This window comes from Lissotriton vulgaris, chromosome 6 (genome assembly GCF_964263255.1).
Source record: "Lissotriton vulgaris chromosome 6, aLisVul1.2, whole genome shotgun sequence".
Classification (NCBI taxonomy): Eukaryota; Metazoa; Chordata; class Amphibia; order Caudata; family Salamandridae; genus Lissotriton; species Lissotriton vulgaris.
The window spans coordinates 1,056,290,592-1,056,316,975 of record NC_141694.1 but is presented as its reverse complement, the minus strand read 5'-3'; the positions used below and the strand labels follow the sequence as shown (position 1 = coordinate 1,056,316,975).

The 26,384-nt window shown below is 45.7% G+C and overlaps 2 protein-coding genes and 1 pseudogene across 2 annotated transcripts in view; 2 read left to right on the top strand and 1 right to left on the bottom strand.

The window, feature by feature from the left end:
- Positions 1 to 26,384, bottom strand: part of LOC147708404 (E3 ubiquitin-protein ligase PHF7-like) — a 2,104,679-nt gene that overhangs the window by 502,005 nt on the left and 1,576,290 nt on the right. Inside the window, exon 8 of the mRNA XM_086925340.1 lies at positions 25,873 to 25,979. Coding sequence (XP_086781466.1) covers positions 25,873 to 25,979 — 107 coding nt within the window. The remainder of the gene's footprint in view (positions 1 to 25,872; positions 25,980 to 26,384) is intronic.
- On the top strand, positions 674 to 2,095 carry LOC147708406 (uncharacterized; annotated as a pseudogene).
- Positions 3,247 to 5,803, top strand: LOC147708405 (uncharacterized). The gene is given in 2 exon segments (XM_086925114.1): positions 3,247 to 3,575; positions 3,577 to 5,803. Coding segments are annotated over 2 exon segments (2,556 nt in total).

Genomic DNA, 26,384 nt, shown 5'->3' with positions numbered 1-26,384 from the left:
AGTCTTGATCTATGCTGCCAGTTTGTTTTTCTGATTAACATTTAATAATGCTCAGTGTCTGAAATAAAATGTTGTCACAGTATATCCTGGAGAAGGTAACTTGCTAGGGTATGGCGGGGTGGGTGGACATAAATCTTGATTTTTGTTTAACCATGAAATCTCAAGTGTGTGCTGTTCTGTCTCAGAATGTCTCATGTTGCTTCCGGCTGGATGCCTAATCCCTGCGCTATAGGAGAGGTCCATCTGTCAAGAGCGTGTGTCTCTTCCCTCTGTCAAGAGTGAGTGTGTCTGTTTTGTCCCCTCTGGGCGTCACAATGATGGTACCCAACGGTTGTGTGTGTGTGGCAGAGCTATCAATTAATATAATTTACCCTATTATATGAAAATGTGTACCAGCACTTTTCATATTGTTTTTCACAGGCGTCGGCATAAGGATGGTGAGAATTATTCTATTGGTATGTAATCAAAAGGGTATTGTCTACTATAGACAGTACTTGAATATGTGTGTGTGTGTATACTGGTCGAGACTTGTTTTAGCACTGATGACTATTAAGATGATGCTTCAGACTTTTCAATGTTTGAAATAAAATTTAGTTTTTTCTCTAACTCAGATAATACCAACGCCTGTCAAACACCGCATTCGTGCACCCAGTGACCCGTCTTACATAGGGGTATGAAGCCGCCAGCTGATAATCTGAAAAGCAAAAGTCGGAAGCATGAAGAAGAGAGGCTACAAAGCGTACAGAAGTAACAACCACTGCATGGAAACTTTAGGGGTAGTGCTTGTGAGGGGACCACATTTCTTAAGTTACCACATGTGTCTGTAGATGGCAGTTCGAGGAAGAGATGCTTTGGCTGTAAAGAAAGGAATGCTCGTCAGCGCAATAGGAAAGCAATTGCTTCTGATAACAATTCTGATACCCTACAGGACTTCCAGGTGTCGAATTTACACTTTTGTACCCCCGATGGGGCTCTCCCTCACAGAAATTCAGAACAGATTCTATGTATCACACCACACCCTTGCAGTGTCACTCCTCTACTAGTGAACCGCCCACTTACTCCTAACCCAAAGTCATATTGTCAACCATCAAATACATTGCACAACCAAGCATCAAACACTGTCAAACCCCACACCGAACAAAATATAATTTCACTGCTTGACAATGATAACGAGGTTTGGGGGGGAATCCGCAAATCTACCTGTTCAACAAAACAGATCAAAAGCAGAGCCTGATGTACCCAGCAAACTCTCCAGGAACCTTCCATCACAAGGGAACATCAGACCAATGTTACAATGGGGAGAACCGCCAGCACCAAACCCCGCTAGGGGTTGCACTGGGTGCTATTTACAATCATTTAAAGACTGAAATTGAACCCAGTGGTCAAACATCCGTGCAGACCTCAGCAACGTTAAAATCTCCTAGACATCACCCAATGCTCCCCCAAGCATTACAACTGTATCATCAGTAAGCGTTGATAGATTACCTTTAATAGCTGCACTCAGGAAGCGCGTTCTGAAGACATCATCTATCTGTGAAGCTATTGTTTATTTTTAAGCAATTGTGATACTGCAGAATGTGTACAAACCATAGAAGACATTACAGTCAACATACTTTGAGTACAACAAAATGCAAAGGAATTACATTTTACTACTTTAAAAGATGGTTAAATGCAGATAGACTCTGATGTCTCCTCAAGTGCCATAGATGACATTCGTAAAAAAAATCACTTTACGTTGAGATAAAGTCATCACTTGACCTCCGTACCGGTGGTGCTGCTGAAGCAGTAAAAGCTTCACCCCCCAGCAAATCAGCTGTACTTTCAGCGATTGGCATGTTTCCCTCTAATAACCCCCCTCAAGATACTGGGCTTAAATCTGTTCCCCACTGGTTCATTTCTTATTAATGTTTTATGTCAATGTCATTCTTCCACACATATCAGCAGGATAACAGCTGTCAAAGTCAATGTAGATCACTTGATCCAAAATACCAAGACTTTGATTGCTTCTATTTCAGCAGAAGACCAAGTCAGTCTTGATTCCTTGAGCCTTGAATCGGGAAACTGATAATGTTCCCCAAAGAGCTTTGGTCACCAAGAAAGTCTGAAACTACAAGTGATGTTATGTGGTCAGCGGTCTAGTAGATGGGTGGGTGGAGCCAGCTGGGGTGGAAGGGAAGAGGAGGAGCGTGGTCAGGATGGAGTTAGTTAGAGTAGGGACAGGGACAGGGAAGGAGGCACTCAATAAAGCTCCTGTATAAATATACTTATACTTGTCTGTGGTTATTACCAAGATACGACAACTGGCGACGAGGGTGGGATAGGCATTCCCACTGCCCACAGAACCCTGCAGAAGCGCCCTGTCCCGAACAGCGTCCACGAAGAGGAAGGCTGCCGTGGAAAGCGGAGCAGCCGCCTGAAGTGAGAGGCCAGCAGCAGGTGACCCTGTCCCCAGTCCGGCGACTGTGCGGGAGCCAAGAGGGGCCGAAGCAACGAGCGCCGACACGCTTTAGTGAAGGAGAGCTGTTCGCGCCAAAACCGCGACTCACGCCTGATGCGTGGACGTCGACCCGCATAGAACGAGCAGAAGTCGGGAGCCCACTCCGACTTTGCCTGCCACCCAAAGTCATCTGGGATTGTCCTGGTGGCCAGCGTCGCTCACGGAAGGCCGGCGGACCCCTGCCAGCGAGTGTGGCCCAAGCGGAGCTTGAGTGGCGCGCGATCTCGCGAGCTCATGCCTGATGCGTGAGGTTTGGCCAGGTGGCGCCGGGTGAGCCCGAGACGATAAGAAGCAAGGTGGGAGCCCACCCCAACCTTACCTGAGCGCAGCAGCAGAGACACAGAGTCTGGAAGCCAGGAGAAGTGTTGCCCCCCCTCCTGAAATCGACGGCCGGTGAGTCCCGATTGAAGCAGCTGTGGTCTGAATGAGCAGAAAGAAAGCTTTGTGTGCAGCTAGCAACGGCAGCCATCTTGAAGTCAGGCAGCCTTGAGGACAGACTCCTTGGTCATTGTGGGGCGGCCATCTTAAGGTCAGGCATAGTGATTGGTAAGTTAGAAATGACACGCACGAGCTGCAAAGAAACATAGGAAGTGTGAGACAACACAAGTAACCAAAAATAAACAAGCACGAGCAAAGTTAAATGAACATTGAAAAAAAAAAACGACCGCAATTAACCTACCCAGGCACCTGCGAACGAGCGGCGACAGGTCAATCCGAGGCAGAAAAGGCGGGAAGCACGCGTCACCAAGATGGTAACCCCAGAGACATCCCCGCAACGAAACGAAGCCAAGCCCATCATTGCAGGAGGGTCGCACCTGCGGGCCCCGGAACCTTTAACACTGACCACAGGAGGGAGCATGGGCCTCAAGTGGCAAGAGTGGCTTGAAGATTTCGAAGACTACATTGAGGGATCCAAAGTAACTGTTGATAAAGAGAAATTGATCGCTCTCCGCAACCTGGCAGGTCGAGAGATAAGCAAAATAATCAAAGATCTTCCCCCTGCAGATGCTGGAACTTATGACAAAGTACGTGAAGCGCTGAATAAAAAATTCCTCCATGAAAGAAATGTGGACATGAGCGCATGCGTTTCATCAAGCGCGCCAAGGAAAGGACGAGGCAATGAGCGCATTCATCACCCGATTGCGACGGCTATCAAGACACTGTGAATTCGACACCTTTTCAACAGATGCCGCCATAAAATCGCAAATCATAGATGGATGTCACTCAGAAACTCTCAGGAGGCGGCTGTTAAGAAAACCCCATGAACTAGACGACATTGAAGAAATGACTCGCGTCTATGATCAGGCCGAGGAACATGCCACCAACATTGAAACAGGGCGCAACGTGAGCCATGAACAAGTGCGTCGCGTCCAAGCTAAAGGCAGCAGTCGAAGAAGCTCGAAAGACAAGCACTGGAGATCACGACCGTCGTCTCATCAAAGACATCCAGAGCACAGGAGGCGAGAACCTGGGCGGAGGGAAAGAAGACCAGAGAGGTCAAAAAAATGGTACAGGTGTGGATATCACTATCCTCATGCAGATGCCTGCCCTGCCATGGGTCAGAGATGTAGGAAATGTGGGCGGACAAACCACTTCGAAGCGATGTGTGGGGACTATCACAAAGAGAGGCGAAGCAAAACAACGAGATCGTCCCGTTCCGACACCAGAAAGCATCACATAAGAGCTGTTCAAGGAAAGACTACATTATCCTCAGGCTCGTCACACTCCAGCCGAGAGTCGCGCAGATCTCGATGGGAGCGTAGGTCACCGTCCCGGGACTCCAGATCATCATCCAGAGATTCTGAATACACAGTTGAATATGTGAACATGATCGAGGACCCCGACCAACTCAAAAAATATCCATGCTTGGACATAAAAGTAGGGAACCATGACACTAAATTCGTGCTGTATAGCGGGACTTCGCTGAATTATATCCCGGTCACAGAATATGAGAGGATGAGCCCTAAGCCTCCACTAACGTATGCACCAGTCCGAGTTTTCACTTGGATGTCCAAGAGACCACTTCAATGCTTGGGAAAATTCCCAACAACACTCAAACACGACACCATCACCATACCGGCGGTCATACATGTCATCAAGGGCCCAGAGGCTGACTGTCTACTCAGCCTACCAACCGCAGAGTGTCTCCGCCTTGTTGAGATCCTCTTTAAGGTCAATGATGATCAGGACATTGTCAGCAAGTTTCCCAGGCTGTTTCAAGGACTAGGGAAAATGAAGGGTTGTCAAATAGATCTACACATCAATGAACAGATCAGGCCTGTGGCACAGCACCCTCGACGTGTACCATTCCATCTCCAGAAAGCCGTCGAGGATGAACTTCATGACCTCCTGTCAGCAGACATAATTGAACGGACGGATGGTCCGACCCCATGGGTATCGCCAGTGGTCATTGTACCCAAGAAAGGCACCACTGGCAAGGTGAGGCTGTGTGTTGACATGCGATTACCCAACACTGCAATTGAAAGGGAACGCCATCCTGGGCCGCATCTGAGCGACATGATCTCTGCGTTGAACGGGGCGAGGGTGTTCTCGAAGCTGGATTTAAACAAAGGCTATCACCAGCTGGAGTTGGGCGTCAACTCCCGTTACATTACAACATTTGCCACCCACTTAGGACTCTTCAGATACAAGAGACTGAGTTTTGGTGTCTCATCAGCCGCGGAAATTTTCCAAGAGGCGATCCGGCAAATCATTCAACATATCCCTAACACTCTAAATTACAGCGACGAAATCCTTGTGTATGGCTCCGATGTCCGTGAACACGACATAGCACTTGATCGCGTCTGCCATGCCCTGCTAGATGCGAACCTGACATTAAACAAAGATAAGTGTGAGTTCCACCAGTCCACTTTAAAATTCTTTGGCCACATTTTCTCGGGTGCAGAGATGAAACCTGATCCGGACAAGATAGCAACTCTGAACAACACCAAGAGCCCTCAGGATGTCAGTGAACTAAGATCGTTCCTGGGGATGGCCAGCTACTGTGCCCGTTACATCAGAGACTATGCGACCATCAGCCATCCTCTTCGCACCCTCACCAAACAAGGCCAACCATTTGACTGGACGCCCCAGTGTGAACAGGCGTTCAGAGAGATCAAGCGTGCAGTAGAGTCTGCTGACAACCTCTCGTACTTCAATCCTAGACGAAAGACTGAAATCACTGTAGATGCCAGCCCTGTGGGGCTGGGGGCTATCCTAGCACAATATGACAATGACTCTGACCAGAGGCGCATCGTTGCCTATGCCAGTCGCAGTTTGTCCGATCCTGAAAGGGCATACTCGTAACCTGAGAAAGAGAGTCTTGCGGTGGTTTGGGCATGTGAACATTTTCATGTTTTTATCTACGGCAAGCACTTTACTTTGATCACTGATCATCAGGCGCTAGTTACCATCTACGGCAACCCCAGATCCAAAATGCCTCCGAGGATCGAGAGGTGGGGCCTGAGACTTCAGGAATATACTTTTACCATTGTCCACAAACCCGGGAAGGCAGAGAACCCGGCTGACTATATGTCTCGTCATCCTCATGCATCATCGGACTCCAACCCTTCCATTGCCGAGGAGTACATCCACTTTGTGGCCGACCAAGCACTGCCACCTGCCATTCCCATGGAAGTTATCCGAGATGTCACTGCGCAAGATGTTATCTTGCAGAAGGTACTCCGCAGGATTCAAACCAACCGGTGGAGACATGATCCTCAAGAAGAAGACAATGACCAGGCTGTCAAGCAGGAGATGCAAGCATTCCGACACGTCTGTGACGAACTGTCTGCTACCACAGATGGAATAATACTACGAGGTCAACGGATCGTGATCCCCAATCAACTACGCCAAGGCGTCATCGACCTTGCACATGAAGGCCATCGAGGAGTAGTATCAACAAAGCGAGCCCTCAGGAAACGCGTGTGGTTTCCCCTCCTCGACCAAATGGTAGAGTCCACCCTGAAGGATTGCCATCTGTGCCAGCTGACCAACAAAGGTGACCCCCGGCCCCATTGCAAATGACCACCCTACCCAACGGAGTATGGCAAGAACTCGCCATGGATTTCTACGGACCACTATCCTCTGGCAAATACGTGGTAGCCATAATTGATGAATACTCACGATATCCCATTGCGCAATTTGTGCCATCCACAAGCGCCTCTAGCACTCTCAAGGTGCTGGATGAAGTGTTTGCAACATGGGGTGTCCCCAGAGAGGTGAAAACGGACAATGGACCTCCGTTCAATGGGCACGAGTTCAGTGCGTTTGCAAAACACCTGGATTTCAATCACAGGAAGATTACACCTCTTTGGCCACAGGCGAATGGCACCATCGAAAGATTCATGGCCACGATCAAAAAGACATTCCAGCAAGCCACGGCTGAAAAGAAGGACCTGCAAGTGGTTCTCAACGAGGTTCTCAGAGCCTACAGGACAACCCCTCATTCAACCACCGGCCAGTGCCCTGCAACGCTGATGCTGGGGCGCCCCATGAGGAATCGCATCCCGACCTGGGAAGGGGCCTTGCGAGCAGTGTCACCAATCCGTAGCCATCTAGAAATGATGGCGACTGATAAATGCAACAAAGACAAGATGAAATCATATGCCGATGCCAAAAGAAGAGCGAGATCACCATCCTTGCATGAAGGAGATTACGTGATTGTCAAGCAAGACCAACAAAGAAAAACTGACTGTCGATTCCGAGATGAACCTTTGCAGATTACCCAACAGAAGGGCACCATGCTAACTGCGGAATCTGATCAACGGCGAGTTACCAGGAATGTGTTGCACTTTAAGAAATGTCCTCGGGACCCGAAAGGACCATTGATAAATGTGACTGAACTACTCATTCCGGAAGTATCAGACCAAGTTGACCAAGAGAGTAAGGGTCAGCCGAGCGAACCTCTGATTAATGAGAATACTGGGGCCATGGCTATGCGACCCCGCCGAGATGTCCAGCGACCCAAGAGACTCATTGAGGAGATATGAGTTAGCACACTGTTCTGTTTGTTTTATTAAGAAAAGGGGAGATGTTATGTGGTCAGCGGTCTAGTAGATGGGTGGGTGGAGCCAGCTGGGGTGGAAGGGAAGAGGAGGACCGTGGACAGGATGGAGTTAGTTAGAGTAGGGACAGGGACAGGGAAGGAGGCACTCAATAAAGCTCCTGTATAAATATACTTATACTTGTCTGTGGTTATTACCAAGATACGACAAGTGCCAAACGTAAAGAAAAATGGTTAGCTGCTAAAGTAGTCATAAATCGATTAGCCAAAAACCTAAAAAGAGCCAAAAATTTTTTAAGAAATTTACACCGTAATTTTCAAACAAATGACGGCTATTTACCACCTAGCCTTACGCTGTTAGAGCCCCCACCTCAGAGAGCCTCAGCCACTCATGATAATTCCAGAGTTAGTAACAACCCTACGCCCGTGTTTTTAGAAAGCGTATGCCAATATCAAAGAGTTATCAAAACATTTAGAGCTATAGAATTTTATGAAGAATTTTGGTTTGTCAATTTACATCTCATAAATTCTATTAGACTAGCCCTAGAAGCAGTTATTAACTATATTTAACAACTGCTCAACCAAATGGCTCCTGATATCGGTCCCAACGACTATGTAGAAATTCACCTGAGTGGCGGTGGGTTGGCTAACTTTTTTTACACTCACAGGCAGCCACTTTGTGACCTAAATGTCTCAGATTTTTTAAACAAAGTTGCAGACATTATGAATAGCAATGCTGAGATTTTGTGGTCACAAACTTCAAAACGGATTGTGACTGTGATAAAAAGTAGGGATGGCGGCGCCAGACGGACGCTAAATTCTGTACTGTTTGGTAAGATCATTCAAAAGAAACAGCAGTGGTGTATTGTTTCAAACAACACCTCTGGAACTTTTTGTCTGGCAGGGTGCTTGGTTGGTTATTGGATTAAGGTCAAACTCCTGATGCAAAATTGACAGAGCAAGTTCACTTAATGCACAATGCCCTTAACATCCCCCACATACAGATGTCAGTTTGCAAGCCTTGCAGGCATTTGAAAATTACTTAGGTGTGACGATTAAAGTATTATAACGCAAAGGCAGCTGTCTTTATTTCACTAGTGGAACCACAATCAAATCTAAAATTCTGTTTGTTCTTTTACATGAAAACCATTTTTATTGTGTGAAAGATATAAAAAAAAATCCTCAGTGCTAGGTATTACTGTGAATATTGCGGTCTCGCCTAGAACAACAAATACAACCACTCATGCTCAGACTTCTTCAAGGTTTGCGTTACAAACGACTGCCACAACATTGCTAATGATCTCCAAAGGTGTCCAGAGTGCAGGCTGTTTTGTTGTTCTAAGGAGTTTTTAGAGCATCATTGTGCATTAGCCGAGTTGGGGAAAGTGAGCTGTCACAGCAAAAAGTTGTGTAATTCATGTGGCCTTAGCCGCTCCGAAGGCCATGACAGTAAATGCCTTGAATGTGGTGTCTGTAAAGCCAGGGTGTTTTCATTTGATTCACATGTTTGCTTTATGAGGAAACTCAAACCCCAACCAAAACTGAGGATTATATGCTCTATGATATAGAATCCTGTCAGGAAAATATCATTCACAAACCACATTATATTATTTCCAGACATATAAGCAGCGAGCCTACTCGGGAGTTTCAGGTCCTACGTGTGTCAAGGATTTAATCAACACCTTCATTACACCCCAATTTACAAACTTTCGTTTTCTAGCACATTTCTTTAAAGGATATATCAGTTATTTTGTAGTAAAAACTTCAGTGCGTTAAAAAGTTGCTATGTCCCTGTTCACTAAGGATGGGAAACTCATGTGCGTTACAACAAAAATGCTCAATATCAGGTTTATAGACTCCATAAACTTCTTGCCGATAAAACTCAGTAAACTTCCACAGGCAATGGGTTTCCTTGAGTCCAAACAATATTTCCAACATCACTTGAACTCTTTGCACAATCAGAACTACGTTGGTGCTATGCCCTCTGCAGACATTTATGGTGTAAATTATGTCACCCCCAGAGAAAACTAACTCATTTTCTGGTATGAATCTAACAAAGATCTGCTTTTTGATTTCCAGAAGGAACTGACTAGGTCTGGGCGGAGCTTGAGGAGTTACACTCATTACAAGAAAACTCCGCAAAATTCCGCGGAGTACCAAACTTGTATACCATAGGCTCCTCAAACAGACAAACCATAGGCTATATAGCACACTGTGCAGGTATAGTACAGCCCTGCAAGTTGCACCACAGTACCCCCTTACATCTCCTTCCGAAGGCAGACAAATTATAGTACCACCTACATGTCAAGGCACAGGCCACACACTTACCTTTCTTAGGCACTGGCAGGCAGCTCTCTCTGCATGAGCTGTTTGGCCTAGGCAATGTCGCTTTTGACAGCATATATCTCCCCTCCTCTATCTGCCTCCTTGGTATCGCTCTGCAGCTCCAGCGCACTCAGGGAAGAGGCAGCCCAGGGCACGGACATACAGAACCCCATTCTGCTGGCGGCAAGCAGGTTCCCGTCATCTGGCACACAATTAAGAAGACTCCACCAGGACAGGACTCAGAGCAACAGCACTGGAAGCTGAACCTGTGCCAACCACACCACGAACAGTGAGAGTGAGCATGTTATCAAAAGCATGCATTGGGGGCGCAAGTGAATCACAACGGATAGCCAATTTGATAATAGGCACAGAGAGAAGTCTTCACAGAAATTGAAGTGGGTGGACAATTGCACAGGGCCCTGGACTACCATCTTCCAGATTCTGACATGGCCGCCTCCATTAAGCATATATGTCTGCACCCCATACCGATGCAAAAACAATTCCCCTTCGCAGGGAATGCAGAATTTTATCAGGAACTCTGCGTTGCAAGCGGAGTGTGGAGTTCCTTAATTTCGCAACCTCCGTGAGGGAAGTTAGTTTATCTGCCCGGGCCTAGAACTGACTCCTTACTGTCAACAAGATGTGAACATTTTAACAGATGCTTGTATTCGCTTTAGAGATGGTGTCATCGCCATGACTAGGAAACAAATCTTGGTGGCATAGGCAGATGAGAATGCCTATGTTGACTTCATTGACCTCCTTTAGTAAATCATGCTAGCTTTAGTTTGCTTGGCGATGTCCATGTTTTGTTTTTTAAAACCTTACACATTAGCCTTGTACCCCGTAATAATTATCAAATACAGCAAAAGAAATTCTCAATAACCGCTATTCAGTGGTTGATGTATTTGGAATGCAGTAAAACAAAATCACCATCCATCACGCTCCTATTTTTTTGCAGGGTCATGCAGCCTTTGAATTTAATGGTTGCTTTTATCATGGTTGTCCAATTTTATTTTATTTTTTTAACTTTATTTATTATTTTCAAAATAGAAAACAAGGTGTCCGGAGACAGTCGAAAATAATATTAAACATAAGTCAACAAAAGAAAAAAGGAAAAGATATACATCAGGTTAAGTAAGCAAGTCAATAAGTATCACAAAGGGAGTTATTAAATACAGTAAACTGATTATTAGTGAGAGAGCCAATTCTCAAAAGGTGCCCAATTCTTAGAAGCATATAAACGCCTTCTCCTCCCTCTCAACAACTGAACCGATGACTCTAATTTATACCATGCAAGCATCCTTGCATTCCAATGACAGAAGGTGGGAGGCTATGGACTCAACCATTGTGATGTTATGCATAATCTAATCATAGCCATAGCAATAAACAGAAACGCTTGTATATGTCTCGTTCTTTCAGAAATCATTGAATATTCATACCCAGTTATTATTAATTCCGCAGAGATCTTAACAGGAGTTTGAATTAACTGATTAATAAAAGCTTCAGTTTCATTTAAAAAAGAACATAAATCAGGACATGCGTAAAACATGTGAATAGTATCAGCAGAAAACAATTTACATCTAGCACAAGAGGCCCCTTTAACTCCTCTGGCCGCTCCCCAACTAGATAGGTTAGCAGGAGTGTGGTACAGATTGAACATTGACATATAGCTTTGAGTACGAAGCGTGCCAGAAGCTAAAACAGATCTAGCTAATTTAAGTGGGAATTTCAGATCTATAATTGGGACCCCAAATTTGCCAGCCCACTTACTATTCTGAACAGCTAGATCATCGGGGAGTTCAGACAGAAGACATTGATAGAGAACACCTATTCTAGATTTTTTCCGGATTAATTCAACAATAGTGATCTTATCAAACATATTAGGATTTCTAGGAAGATTTTTATCAAGAAAGCTTCTGACCTGTAGATATTTAAAAAAGTGATTAGATTGTAAGTAAAACTTATCTTTCAAATGGGAGAAAGAAGCCATCTGACCTAGCTGAGCTAGGTCACCAATTCCCTTCAAACCAGTAGAGCTCCATTTAATAATCATACCATCTTGGAATATTGGGGGTAACAGGCCTGAGGAATTAAATGGGGTATAATAATTGAGCTTTGAGATGAGAAAATGACGACGGATTCTTTGCTGGACCGAAAATAAGGCCCAACAAACCTTAAACTTTGTTTTTTTAAAGTAGCTTGGTTCTAGGACCCGCGTTAGAGCTCCCTTAGCAGCATCGCCAAGCGGTAATTTGTATATAGAAGGGGACATATGCAAAGGAATATCAGTTGAGTCACCCAGCAGGGGAATGCCAAAATGCTGTATCAAAGCGGCCCAATAGTAATATAACAAATTCGGAACTGTCCAGCCACCACACTCTCGAGGTAGATAAGTCCACTTTGCCGCCCTACTTGGCCTGCGGTAGCTCCATGAAAACCGTTGGCATATCCTTTCCGCTCTTATTAATGTAATCTTAGGAATTAAAAGTGGGATAGACCTAAAAAGATATAACAATTTCGGAAGGACAAGCATTTTTAGAATGTTACAGCGTACAAAAAGAGAGAGATGTAGCTGGTCAAGTCTCTCTAACTTAATATGAAGTGAGTCAATTATAGAGGAGTAATTTAAATCAGGGATCCGATCTACCTCAGAAGAAATGTGCACCCCTAAATACGTAGCCTCTTTAACTACAGGAACCTATGAAGGAGGCATGGCTGCAGACTGAATAATTTGCGTCTTTGCGAGATTTAACTTATAACCAGATATGGCACCAAACCGACCCGCAAGGGTCTCCAAAGCAATGAAAGAAGGACCAACATTGTCTGTTAATACGACAATGTCGTCGGCATATGCCAGTATCTTGTAATCCACCCCCTGAACACTGATTGGAGAAATACCCATGGACCTTTCAATCATACTCAGGAAAGGGTCGATAAACAAGGCAAATAGCAGGGGGGAATAGGGACAACCCTGTCTAGTCCCCCTGCTGATAGAGAAGTACTCTGATTCCTTCCCTGAGATACGAATTGCTGCAGTTAGGGCCAGATAAAGCGCCTGGAGGGCCTGGATAAATTCAGCAGCAAATCCTTTCCAGCACATTATGGCCCACAGGAATCTCCAGGAGACGCTGTTGAACGCCTTCTCGGCATCCAACAGGATCCCCCGAGAGAAGAGTCCGTGGCCTTAGCCCAGTCGAGCAGGGCAATAACGCGCCGGATATGGTCAGTTGTGTCCCTGCCGGGGATAACCCCGTGTTGACGAGCTAAAACCAATGGAACTATAATTTGAGCTAATCTAGAAGCTTAAATTCTCGAGTAGATTTTGCTGTCAGTGTTGATGAGTGCTATTGGTCGGTATGATGAGGGATTCAGCTCATCCTTGCCTTTCATCTTAAACAGGACGATTATAGCCCGACGCCAAGAGTCGGGGACAACCCCGGCTTGAGCAGACCTAAAAACGGCAAGCATTTCTTGCTTAAATACTGATGAAAAGGTCTTATAGAACTCTAGATGGATAAGATTGGGTCCAGCTGCTTTGCCATTGGAAAGTGATTTAATAGCACTTTCAACCTCATCCCAACTGATAGGTGCCGAAAGGACTTCATTTTGTTCTATTGTTACCCTCAAAGTGTCAAAGGGGTAAAAAAACGGATCCAAGCTAGCTTGGTATTGAGTAATAGTGGGGTCTTCTGTATTTAAACTGGAATAAAAATTCACAAAGACGTGCATGACACCGCTAGGAGTTTCCTGCACACTACCATACTGATCCATGACTCTGACAATCTGATTGGCCATAGCCCTCTGTTGTAGTCTCTTCGCAAGGACCTTTCCTGAGTTTTCCCCAAATTCGTACATTAAAGTTCGAAATTGGGTATATTTAAATGCAAGATCTTTATAAAGTGGTTCGAGCAAGTTAGACTTTGCCATTGTCACCAGTTTCTGACTACTGGACACGTCTTGGCCCAAACGGATATTCGTACTTAGTTCGGATTCTGCTTGTCGTAGTGCTTTTAATCTATACTTAATCAGCTGTTGCGCTTGTCTCCACCGATAAGAAGCAAATCTTTTAGTTTCTCCGCGCAATGCAGCTTTAAATGTATCCCAGACAACACAGTCGAGAGCGGTACCCCTATTGATACTCATAAATTCTAATATCCACGCAACCATCTGTTCCTGATATTGCTCATCTAAGAGCAACTTCCTCTCGAAAGTCCATGATCTGATCTGTTTAATAGGGCGCTCCCATAAAAGATCAACCGTTATAGAGCTATGATCAGATATAGACCTGGGGGCAACTTCAATTCCAGCAGAACCCGCAATTTGATCGGACAAAAAAGCATAGTCCAGACGCACCATTTTATTGTGCAGAATGGAGTAGAATTTGTAGCCATCCTTATTTATTTTTTTTAACAACTCTTTTTATTGACAGATCGCACAAAAGACGCAGCACTCTGTACCCCGGAGGGACTGCAAACAAGCATTTCTTATCACATAAGCAGCGATCTATACAACATCTTAGAACATAACCCCTGACCCCCCGCCCACCTACCCCACCTCTTCCGCCAACACCCCCCCAACCCGGATCCCCCCCTGCCCCCCCGGCACAATGTCAGTTCGGTCCTGTAGAGAAAAGAAGAAGGTTACATACATAAAGCAATGTGTACTATGTCGCCCCCATGACCCTCTGTGTCTCTTGACAGTGCTGGCGGTTCCAGCCATATACCTCTGCAGTCCGCCCATCGTTTCCATATTTTGTAATGTTTCCTAGGGCAGCCCCTGGCTTCAAAAACTGTCCGCTCCAACCCCATACAAAAATCAAGGCCCTTTTTCCACACCACAACCTTAGGAGCCTGGGGGTCTTTCCAGGCCTGAGCCACATCTCGCTTCGCAACCGTAAGACCCAACTGGAGCAGATGTCTCTTATATAAATTGTTACCTACTCCTTCCAAGACGTGAAGAAGCCCTAGTTTGCGAGTAGGAGGAAGGTCCTAGCCCAGCACTTCGGATAAGCAATCCCACACCCCGGTCCAAAATCTGGCCAAATTACCATAGCTCCACACCGTATGTAGGAAAGTGCCCACCTCATGATCACATTGCAAGCATTCAAGGGATTCAATCAGTCCAGCCTGCCACAATCTCTCCCTGGTGTAGTAAGCCCTATGTAGGTACTTGAATTGGATAAAGCGCAGGCGCACGGCAATAGCCGCTCCTCTTGGGGCCTCGAGGGCTTCTCGCCAATCTTCTTCCTGTATAGCCATCCTTATTTTGATGATGATAATGCTACACATCAGTCAGACCATGTTCCACAAGAAGAGTCTGAAGAGCCTTAAATACTTGAGGCTTCCGAGCTACATACCCCTGATACGTTAATATATTAATTTGACTAGATAGATTAATGTTTAAGTCGCCACAGAATAGCATTGGATGGGGCCACCCCACTAGTTCCAGATTTAAATTCCTAAAAACTTGGGGGTCATCCAAGTTAGGAGCGTAGATCGAGCAAATCGAAAGAGGGCGACTATTTACCACCAATTCAAGGACGATCCACCTTCCGAAATTATCTTCTTTCACTCTTTTAACGGAACCAACCCCTGTTTTTAACAAGATGGCAACACCCCTGATAGTAGATGGTTGTCCAATTTGTAATGCCGAAAACAATTTTAACAAGATGATTGGCTGCACATTCGGCCAGTTGTTTAACCACACAACTATTAAACTGAGCTTTTATAAAGATGCAACTTCAATGTCAGAAGTATTTGTGAACATGAATGGTGCGAACAGTTAGCATGTAATCTGGAATTGCAGACTTTTCTCAAGAATCATGACTTACCCGAACCCATGAAACTGCGTGATTGACTCTAAGTGGTCAATCCAATGCCGTTACTCTTTATCGAAAGGACTCTGCTGATAAAAATATTCTTTACTATGATTTTACCAGCTTATACCCCTCTGTAAATAAGACAAATGTCTACCCTAAAGGACATCCTAAGATCATTCATAAAGATTTTGGAGACCCCCAAAGGTATTTTGGTCTAATCAGATGCAGAATTCAGCCACCTAGAGGTTTTGTTCCCCCATGCTTCCTTACCGATTTGAGGGCAAACTACTATTTACCCTATGCCACTCCGGCACACAAGCCAGACAGGTTTCCAGTGTGATCACTCCGATACAGAACACCGCTCTGAAAAAGGGCTATGTGATATAGCGCATTTATGAGGTATGGCGTTTAAAAAAAAGTTTCTCATGATCTGTTTACCGACTATATCAATTTACATCTTAGAGACAAGCAAGAGGCTTCAGATTATCCTCTGAGGTGTACCAGTTATGAGGAGAAAAGTACTGGATGGAATATTTTGAGAAAGAGGGCTAATGTCGCAGAAACACGGACAGAATCGATTCCATGAAGATACACCGAGGATCAAAGCCACTCTATTTGTCTCTCAACAAAGATAAATGAAATTGGGAAATAATTTTTCTATTTTCTAAGATCAAATATTTGACTTAATTACCCTTGATAATTATGTCTATCTACATTAGTGACATTGTTATTATTGACATTAATGTGTTTGCATAATTGTGATTATTGTATCCAAAGTATCCAAAGATAGGAATGTATCTGTTGAAACTCCACATATGAAATTTTATCTGGATGCTTTAATGCATTGAGAGACAATGAGATTGTGATGCATGTTGTTTTTAATTGCCATTTGATTATACAGGATTTTTTTTATCATAGATTATTTTAGAAATTTTGAATGAATAAAAGGCTTTTATCACATATTCTTATGTGCACAACTAGCCTTTTTCAGTACCATGTAGCAATTATGCTTTATAATGCTGAGTAGCATAATAGTTGCCTAGGGACTTGTTTTGTACAATTGATACTGTGATTTATAGGCAGCGGTGCATAATGTATTTGATAACTACCGCTGCCTCATTATGCAACTATAAGCTTGAATATGTGTTTTCTATATTTTATAACTGTATTATCGCAATCCATGATAATTACTTGGTAACAAAAATAAGCTGTGATTCCTTTTTTATGTCACTTCCACAGATTTTATGCTTGCTGTTGATACTGTGATTTATATGCTGCAGGGCATAATATATTTGATAACTATGCCTACCTCATTATACCACTATAAGCTTGAATTCATTTGTTATTGTCACTGAATGTGGTCAAATATATGTAATTCCACATAATGAGACTGTCATGACCGAGGGAGGAGCTTCGCGCGCATCCAAGATGGCCGCATGAGCACAGGGCTCCCGAGACCCTTGTAGCCCCCTGAATATATCCTGCAATTAATCCTGTCTGCTGTTGAATTCTCTGTGTAGCTGAACCACGGGAGAATCGAACGCCGTGAACCGTGTCCCGAACGGACCCCGGATGCCAGAGTTGTGAAGTGAGAGAGTTTGCGGACTCCACCTCTCGGATGCCCGGCGCTTGGGTTGGTAGAGCGCCCGAGGTGTATTTCAACAACAACGGCGCAATTTACCGGAAGTGGCCGGTCTGGCCCTGCTTTCGCTTTCGGTAATCGACACCGTCTTCAGACCTAGGTACATCTCACTAGCACGGACGGCCCTATCGCCGCTAGTGTGCGGGTTGACTGAACAGTCCGATGAGTGACAAACTGTTGCCTTGAGAGCTGGGTGTCTGGCCGACCATCGCTGGTGCTTTGTTCGAGGCCTTCCTGTACCCTGACTCTGTGGGAGCGGTGCGGTCGTGTTTCGCTGATCAGAAACTGGGGGACCGATCTTATCTACTAACGGTCATTCTGAAGCCTCAACCCCCCCCCCCCCCCCCCCCCCCCCGACCTGTGCGATGAACTGGGATTTGTACGCAATGGCGAACAAGCCGGAGGGGGATAAGCAGAAATTGAAGACCACTAGACGGGGTGGGTACAACCAATCAAATGTTATGGACCGTTATGCCCAGGTTAAAGGATCGCCTAGTGGACCGGGCAGGTCACAGGATGAGGCGAAAGATTCCTCTGCTCTGGCAACTGAACCAACGTTACAAGATGTAATGGTCGCCATCGATGGGATCAAATCCTCCCTTGGGAAGCAAATGGAGACCCTTGCTCATAAGTTGGACACAGTATCCATTGAGGTGAATTTGATTCGCACAGACCTCACGAAAACTAGCGAAAAGGTCAAATCATTGGACATTAAAACATCGAGTCTCACGGATGACGTCACAGAATTGCAGCCCGAGGTTCGGAATCTGAGGACCTCGAATGACATTGTCGTCCGTTGTCACGCCTGCCAACCCTTCATTGAAACCGCAGACCGAGCGGACCACGCGAGACCAATCCTAGAGGGTCACGAGGTTCTGCGCATGCGCGAGGAGATCGAGCCGGATACTAAAGCTTGATCTCCCCGCTGTTCTGAGCTTCGCGCTCTAGTTTCTACGTTGCTCCGTGCGGCGCGTCACTTCCGCCTGGCCCGTCTCACTCCTTGGATCTTGAGGATTCTTCTGACTATACGTCCCTGTACGAGTTCCCCCGGATTCTCTTCTGCTTCAACCGCTACTATAGTATTGCTGCATTATTTACTATTGTGGCTGTTCCCGCCTATCCGAACCTCGCAGTTAGAGGTTATATCTTCGGAATTACCGCTTAGCTGTTATTCGCGGTTCTTTTCCGATGCTTCTCATTTGTTTTGGCACCACATTCTTTTACCCCAGTGCCGGCTGTCTCCTCTTAGGGTTCTGGAGGGGGCTTCCTCGTCTGCATTCCTTGCGGATCCGCTTTCTGGCCGGACTATTGTTCCGTCAGGGGGCCGGCCTTGCAGGGTGTATGTTGTTGGTGTTCACTGTTGGATCCTGGGAGTGGTGGTCCGCCTGGAGGTATTTTTCTTTATCCATTTGTTATTTATCCCCGTCCCTATTTCTTGGAGTCTGCTTTCTCTCTTCATGGAGGTTGGCATTCGTCTCAGGACTGGGAGAAGACAACCTGGTAACGCTCTTGTAGCGCCCCTTTATTATTTATATTATTCTTACATTTAATCCTTATAGTTGACATGCCAACTGTTTTCGCTCTTCTTCAGATACCATTGCTGTTTGCTTAGTCAGCTCCAGAGGTCAACCACATTGTTACGCCCATCGTTGTGGGGGTAAGACTATCCAGCACTACTTATATAGTGTACTATAACTGTGTTACATTCCCTAGTTACAAAACCTATTGTGTTGACAGGCATTCCGTGGTACCTAAGGACTGTGGGCATTTAGGAGGACAGCATTATTCCTCATTTCCCAGTAGTCTCCCATCTCTTATCAGGTAACCAGTAATACAATACAGATTATTATAAGTGTTGTTTAATGTTTTAGGATGTACTAATTAATCATTCTTTTACCAGCACCAGCTTCATCCAGGGAGAGAAAGCCACCCAAGAAGTCTTGTGTCTTTCCCCTACTTACCTTGTTTTGTTCCCTCCTGATAACCATTGCGTTCTAGTGTTTGATAGCCGCAATTGGTGTAGGGGGGACGGGTTGGGCTATACTTCGGATCCTGACACTCCTGCAGAAATTCCTTTGGCTCCTTACATCCGTCGACTGGAGGATTTTGAAGGGAGGGCCCGGAGGAACAACGTGCGTATCATCGGAGTGCCGGAAAAGGCGGAAGACCAAGCGGCAGACCTCTTTGTCGAGGATCTCATTGACCAACATCTTGCACCCAAAGGCCGGAGCAAGTTCTTCACGGTCGAGCGGGATCACAGAATCCCCGGCGGGAGGCCGCGTGTAGGCGCCCCGCCTAGGCCTATGATAGCTCGGATATTTAATTTCAGAGACAGAGATGCCATCCTCCAGGCCTCCCAAGCGGGTGGGCCCTTGAAGTATGAGAACTCGTCCATCAGTTTCTATCCGGATTTCACGCAGACTGTTCTAAAACAAAGACTCAGTTTTTTGGGAGTGAAGAGAAGACTTCGGGACATGGGACTCAAATATGCGATGCTTTTCCCGGCTAGGCTGCGGATCAAACACAGAGAGTGGGTCTACTCCTTTGACAAGCCGTAAATCGCGGCAGACTGGTTGGACACTTTGTCGGCCCAGCAAGAACCGGAGGGACAGAGTGGTGGTGCGGAGGGGGGAGCGCAAGAGCAGGAATGAGTGCTGTTGTTCTGGTCTCTGGGGACACCAGGGTGCCGATTACTGTGGTGGTCTGATCTCAATATATTGATGTATGCAGTATGAAGGGGGGGTTAACGGGCAATCGGGGGGTCTCTCTCCTCCTCAGATCTACTTCTTGTAGTTTAGTTTAGATGTGCGGGCGACAGGCACACTGCGAGTTGGGGTGGCTTTTTAGTCGGAAGCAGGGGTGCAGGGAGGGGGGTATTGTAACAGGAAGTTTGGGAGGATGGGGAGGGAGGGCAATGGTTCTTTTGTTTTTATTTTGTTCTTGTTCCCGCAAGGCACCGTATCGCGAGACTTTTTTATTGTTGTGCTGGACTCAGTGGAGGGGTGGGTTTTCTTTCTGTTTCATGATGGGGGTAGGGGGTTGAGGTTGATGAGCTGGAATATTAATGGGTTGGGGGACAAGATTAAACACGGGGTGGTGTTGCAACTCCTGAAACAGCACTCTCCGGACGTGGTTCTACTTCAATAAACCCACTTGGTTGGAAATACATGTCATGTCATGAATAGAAAGGGATATCGTTTGGTGGCTCATGAAGGGTTCTCATCAGGATCCCGGGGGTTGGAATCCTCCTTAAGTACTCTCTTCCATTCGAGGTGGAGTCAACGATCCTTGATGAGAGAGGGCGTTATGTGGCTGTATCGGGACGATGGGAGGGCTGCATGCTTTCCCTGGTGTCTGTTTATGTTCCTCCTGGCCTGCAGTCTACTACCTTTGCTGATCTGGGAAGGGCTCTCCTCGATCTCCCTGGGGGGTCTCTGATTCTGGGTGGTGATTTTAATGCAGTGGTATCTGGTGTGTTGGATAGGCATCCACCTAGGGATCTCAGGGGGGCTCATGGCTGGCTCCCGGACTTCATTGACACGATGGGCCTGGTGGACTGCTGGAGGTTGCTTCACACTACTCAGCAGCAGTACACTTTTCATTCTGGCGCCCATTGTAGTCTCTCCAGGTTAGTGCCGGCTGCACAGGCATCCTATGTTGTGGAGGTCAGACATATGGCTCGGGGTATTTCTGATCACTTCCCGCTTTGGTTTCGGTTTGAACTGGTGCCGGGCTCTGAGGGAAGGATAGCTCCTATTAACCCTTGGTATCTTCGTAATCCCAAGACTCGCAGTGCATTTGTTAAGGCATTGGAAAATTATTTCCGGGAGAATGAGGGTTCGGTTTCTTCCTCGATATCGCTGTGGGAGGCTTTCAAGACAGTACTTAGGGGTCAAGCTCTCTCTTTAATTGCTGGTGTTAAATAACAGAAGGAAGAGGATGTGGTGAGGATACAGACGGAGATAGCTGATTTGGAATTGGAATTGGAGCGAGAGGTTACCCGCTCTAGACTGCATGTCCTGCAATTGAAGCAGCTGGACTATAGAACGTTGGTAACGGATGGTGCGAAGGCCCTTAGTCGGGAACAACAGGGGCGTCTCTACGACGTTGGAGACAAGGCAGGCAAATTAATTGCATGGTTGGACAGAAAAGACAGAGCTAGTCGTGTGGTACCAGAAATCGAGATAGAGAGTGGGGTTCTGGTCACCGACCCGCAGGAGATAGTAGCATGCTTCGCTGATCATTTTCGCTCTGTGTACTCTTCCGTGTCGGATAGACCGGAGGAGGACTCATGTTTATTGTTGCGAGATATTGCGCTCCCGTGCCTGTTTGAGGCGGACCGGGACCTTATGGATGGTAAGATCACTGCAGATGAGGTAGCGTTAGCAATGCGCTCCCTGAACTCTGGTAAGGCGATGGGTCCCAACGGTCTCCCGATTGAGCTTTACAAGCTTCGCCCGGATAGGATTGCTCCGTATTTGAGAGACATGTTCCTGGAGTCCGGAGATCGTGGTCTCCTGCCCCGGGATCAGAGATTGGCATCGATAGTTGTAATTCATAAGGAAGGAAAACCGCGGAATAGGTGTGCTTCATTTCGGCCGATCTCATTGTTAAATTCTGAACCTAAGATTCTTGCTAAGTTGTTGGCAAATAGACTGATCAAGGTTATTAGCGATTTGGTTCACCTGGATCAATCTGGCTTTATCCCGCACGGGAATACGGCGTTGAACCTTGGGCGCCTGCACGGGGCGCTTGCGAGGGCCTCGACTCTGAGTGAACCGGACATTTTGGCGTCATTAGATGCCACGATGGCGTTTGATACTGTTGAATGGCCGTATCTGTGGGCGGTGCTGGCTAAATTTGGTTTCGGTTCAGATTTCATTAGCTGGGTGCATCTTCTTTATGCAGACCCTCTTGCCCAGATAGTGGTTAATGGTCGCGTCTCGGAGCTATTTTGTCTCGGGCGGGGTACTCGCCAGGGTTGCCCGCTGTCTCCTCTGTTATTTGTGTTGGCCCTCGAGCCTCTTGCAGCTTGGATCCGCTGGGAGCCCTCGATGAGGGGTATTAATTGGTCTCCGCAATTTGAGGATCATATCTCATTATAAGCAGACGACATCTTGCTGTATTTGACCTCCCCCAGGAAATCTTTAATAGTACTCTGTGATGTTCTGACCTCCTTCGGTAAAAACTTGGTCATTAACTGGGCGAAATCCTATCTGTACGTTCTCAGTGGCGAGATACCGATCCTACCACGTAACTGTCCTATCCAAATAGCACAAGAGGGTTCAAGTATCTCGGAATTTATGTTTCGATGGACCCCTTGGTTCGATACGAAAGGAACCTTCTCCCTCCTCTGACTCGGCAAAAGCAAGATGTTGCGGGCTGGCGGAAACTCCTGTTGTCAATGCTTGGGCGGGCGGCCCTTTTCAAAATGATGTTGCTCCCTCGTTTTCTGTATGCCCTTCAGAACACACTTGATATCGTCCCAGCTAGTTACTTTCGTTTGGTGGAGGGTCTACAGAGGAAGCTGTTGTGGGATGGAAGACCGCGTATTGCGCTGGCTAAATTAACGCTCCCATGGTATGATGGGGGCATCGCTCTCCCTGATATTAAGAGATGTTATTGGGCTTCGCAGTTGGGAGCCATCAATCACGGTATGTACGGCTCTGAGTTAAACCCTGTTTTCGCCATGGATAGGTGGTTACTTCCTGGTGGCAATTATTATAGAGTGTTGTACTCCAAATCTGTGGTGAAGACTTTGACGGGGGCAACCAAGACGGCTGTGCAGATCTGGCGCAACGCTAGCAGTTCGTTAGGGTGGAAGGACCGTCTGACTTTGGCTACCCCGCTTTTCGGCTCTTACAAGTTCGGTAAACTGTGGAACACTAAAGGGTTCGACAAGTGGGATCTCATTGGCATCTCCAAGGTGGGAGACCTATGGGTGAAGGGACAGGTGAAACCGTTCACGGCCTTGCAAACCGAGTTTGAATTGGGAGGGACGGAGTACTTCCGTTATGCTCAGGTTCGGCATGCGCTAATGTCTGTTTTCCCGGAGGGGGAGGTGATACCGGAGTCTACCCCGTTAGAGGATCGTATCTTGGATGGCCATATGCCTGATAGTACCATTTCCCTGGTGTACAAAAAACTGGTTAATCACAGGGCGGACCTTCTATTGCAGCTGCGTGATCAGTGGACCCGTGACGGCCTTGAGCTTGACGATGAAAACTGTCAGTCGGTAAACTCCTCACCGAAGGAGGTCGCGATTCCAGCGCGACTGAGATTAGTCCAGCCCAAAATATTACATAGGGTCTATGTCACGGGTCCCCGTCTGGTCCGGATCGGCTTTTCTGAGGAGGGTCTGTGTCAGCGGGGTTGCGGTCAGTTGGGGATGTTCCTCCAAATCATCTGGGAATGTCGGGAAGTGTTTGACTACTGGAGTAAGGTACATGAGGTGATGCAGGAGGTCACGGGCGTGGCTCTCTTACCGGATCCCAGACGCTGCTTGTTGAATGTTTGGGAGCCCACTGATCATAATGTGGCACAGACTCAGTGGGTGACTCTAGGGGCCATGATTGCCAAACGGAACATCGCACAGTTGTGAGGGTCCCAGAGGCCTCCTACTCTTGAGGTGTGGGTAGAAAACATGGATTGGTGCATGTTCTGGGAGAAAACGGTGTACTTGGCTCGGGGTCGCCCCCGGAAATGGCATAAAGTTTGGGGTCCTTGGAACCAATATATAGGGGACATATGCGTACCACCTGTGGCTGCGGTCCTTGATGTCCCGCTTTCCCCATGACCCCTTATTGTTATTGATAATTTTCTTAGGATTTCTGTGTTCTCTTCCCCTCCCCCCCTTCCCCCGTCAATGTATTGTTTATTGTACTGTTTGATGATATGATGCTCAGCCCTCGTAGAGTCCTTGCATTTCTATGTTTTGTACATGCCTTGCTTTGTTTTCCAATTAAAAACTTTTTTTTAAAAAGAGACTGTCATTACCTCAAACTGTGTTTCTGTTATGTAAAGAGGGTTTCAATTAAATTGTAAATATTGCATTAAAATAAAACTTCCTCTGAGCTTCTTTTACATTTAATAAAATCTATTTTTCCTAAAATGCATTATCATTCTTTTCAATAATGTGATAACATGAAACTTATCAAATATTACAGCAAATCTAAGCTAAACACACAATATTGTGCTTAGAGTCCATACACGCCCCTATAACAAGACATGCCTGGGCAAGCGCATCAAAATCTACAGATCTGACCAGTTGTATCATACGTGTTTGATTTCATTACAGTATAATTTTATAAGCCTTAATTCAAAATCCTGGCTTATCATTTTATGCACTTTTCATTTCATTACAGTATGATTTTATGAGCTTCGATTCAAAATCCTAGCTTCCCGTTTTAAACGCTTTTGATTTCATTACAGCATCATATTATAAGCCTTCATTCAAAATCCTAGCTTATCATTTTATATGCTTTTGATTTCATTAACGCATCTTTTGATAAGCCTTTATTCACAAATTATCATTATCCTACAAAACATCGAAAGATGCCGATCTTATCAAAACAATATAGGGACCGATTACAAATAAAAACATTGAACTTATCAAAACATTATAAGGACCAATTAAAAACAGAGTTGGACCGACTCCAATATAGCTTTCGGCCCAAAGGGGCATGGCGAAAAGGGTGTGGCCACCTATCACACAAAATACATTGTGATGAGAAGTATACAACCCATACTCCTGTCAGAGTAGTCCTAAGGACACTGCCTGATTGCTTTATTGGCCAGTCCGACCCTGGCTCTACCTCTCACCCTCCCCTCGGCAACTTCATCTCCCAGAATAGAACGAGGTGATTACAACAGGAGAGGGCTTGTCACTTCCCCGAGGTTTGTCAAGGTGTATTTATAGTGATTTGTCACTCGTTCTACACCATTCCTACATACTAACCCTGCATGTGACTTTTGAGATGTCCATATTTTCATGTTCTTTGTTATGTAATTATCTATCCGTTGCTTATAACGTGTTTTAACAATGAGTGGAATCTTGCTTCAGTGGCCTTGTTGGTCAGCTGGTATGTGGGGCATTTGTTTTATGTTAAATGTCCACTGAGTGAAATGCTTGATAAAAAACTATTTAAAAAATAGTCGTATCACATTTTGAAAAAAATTTGTTTGCATTATTCACATGTAAAATCTCTTGATGTATCAACTTGTACTTTGCCGCTGAGGGGAATGAAGGAGCTGCTCGACTCTCTCTATAAAACTGCAGGCTTAAAGCAATCTGAAAGCACAATCATCTCTCTTTCCGTACAAAAAAACCTGAGGTTAGTTTGCTTGTATTCTCAATGACTGAAATTATGAGGGCTTGGTAGTTTTCAGTTTACTAAATAAGTTATTATTTTCAACAGATAAGTACGCATGAAAACACTGATATATTAGGAAAAGCAACCCAAACATTTAAAAACGAACAGTGGTACACGATTGACAGTAGACTGACAAGACTTTTGTGGAGACGGACGATTCCTCCTCACTTACTCCATATTGTGCGTTTCAGGCTTACATTTAATATAAGGTACCTTTCTGGAATATGAACGCCCATACGAAGCATTTCTTTCACAAATTTGTCCTCGTTGCAACAGATAGCACACTTGAAGTGGTAAAGGCCAGAAATGAGTGCAGATTTCTACAATAAAAATAAAGATGTTATTAGAATTCCTGAAAACAACTTAGAGAAAAAAACTGTCCTGCAGATAACTTCAATCGACAAATAAAAAAAAGTGCATAAACAAAATGATGCATTATTTGAAGTGTTTACTTTGCAGCTATAGAGTTGCTCTCTTTTGGGTGTAGCGTTTTCTCCAGCCCTGGAGTATGGAAACAGATTACGCCAAACATGGGAGTTGCAGTTGAGCAGTATCTTTATTCTCCAACGTTCATTCATACTCTGCACATTACGTCATACTGCCCATAACCACACCTTAAGAACTCCACTGCATATCACAAAGTTCCTGTTCAGAGTCCGCGCAGAACCACGAGGACGTTAGTACGCATAGTATCAATATGCCTCAGTGGGACAGTGATTTATGCA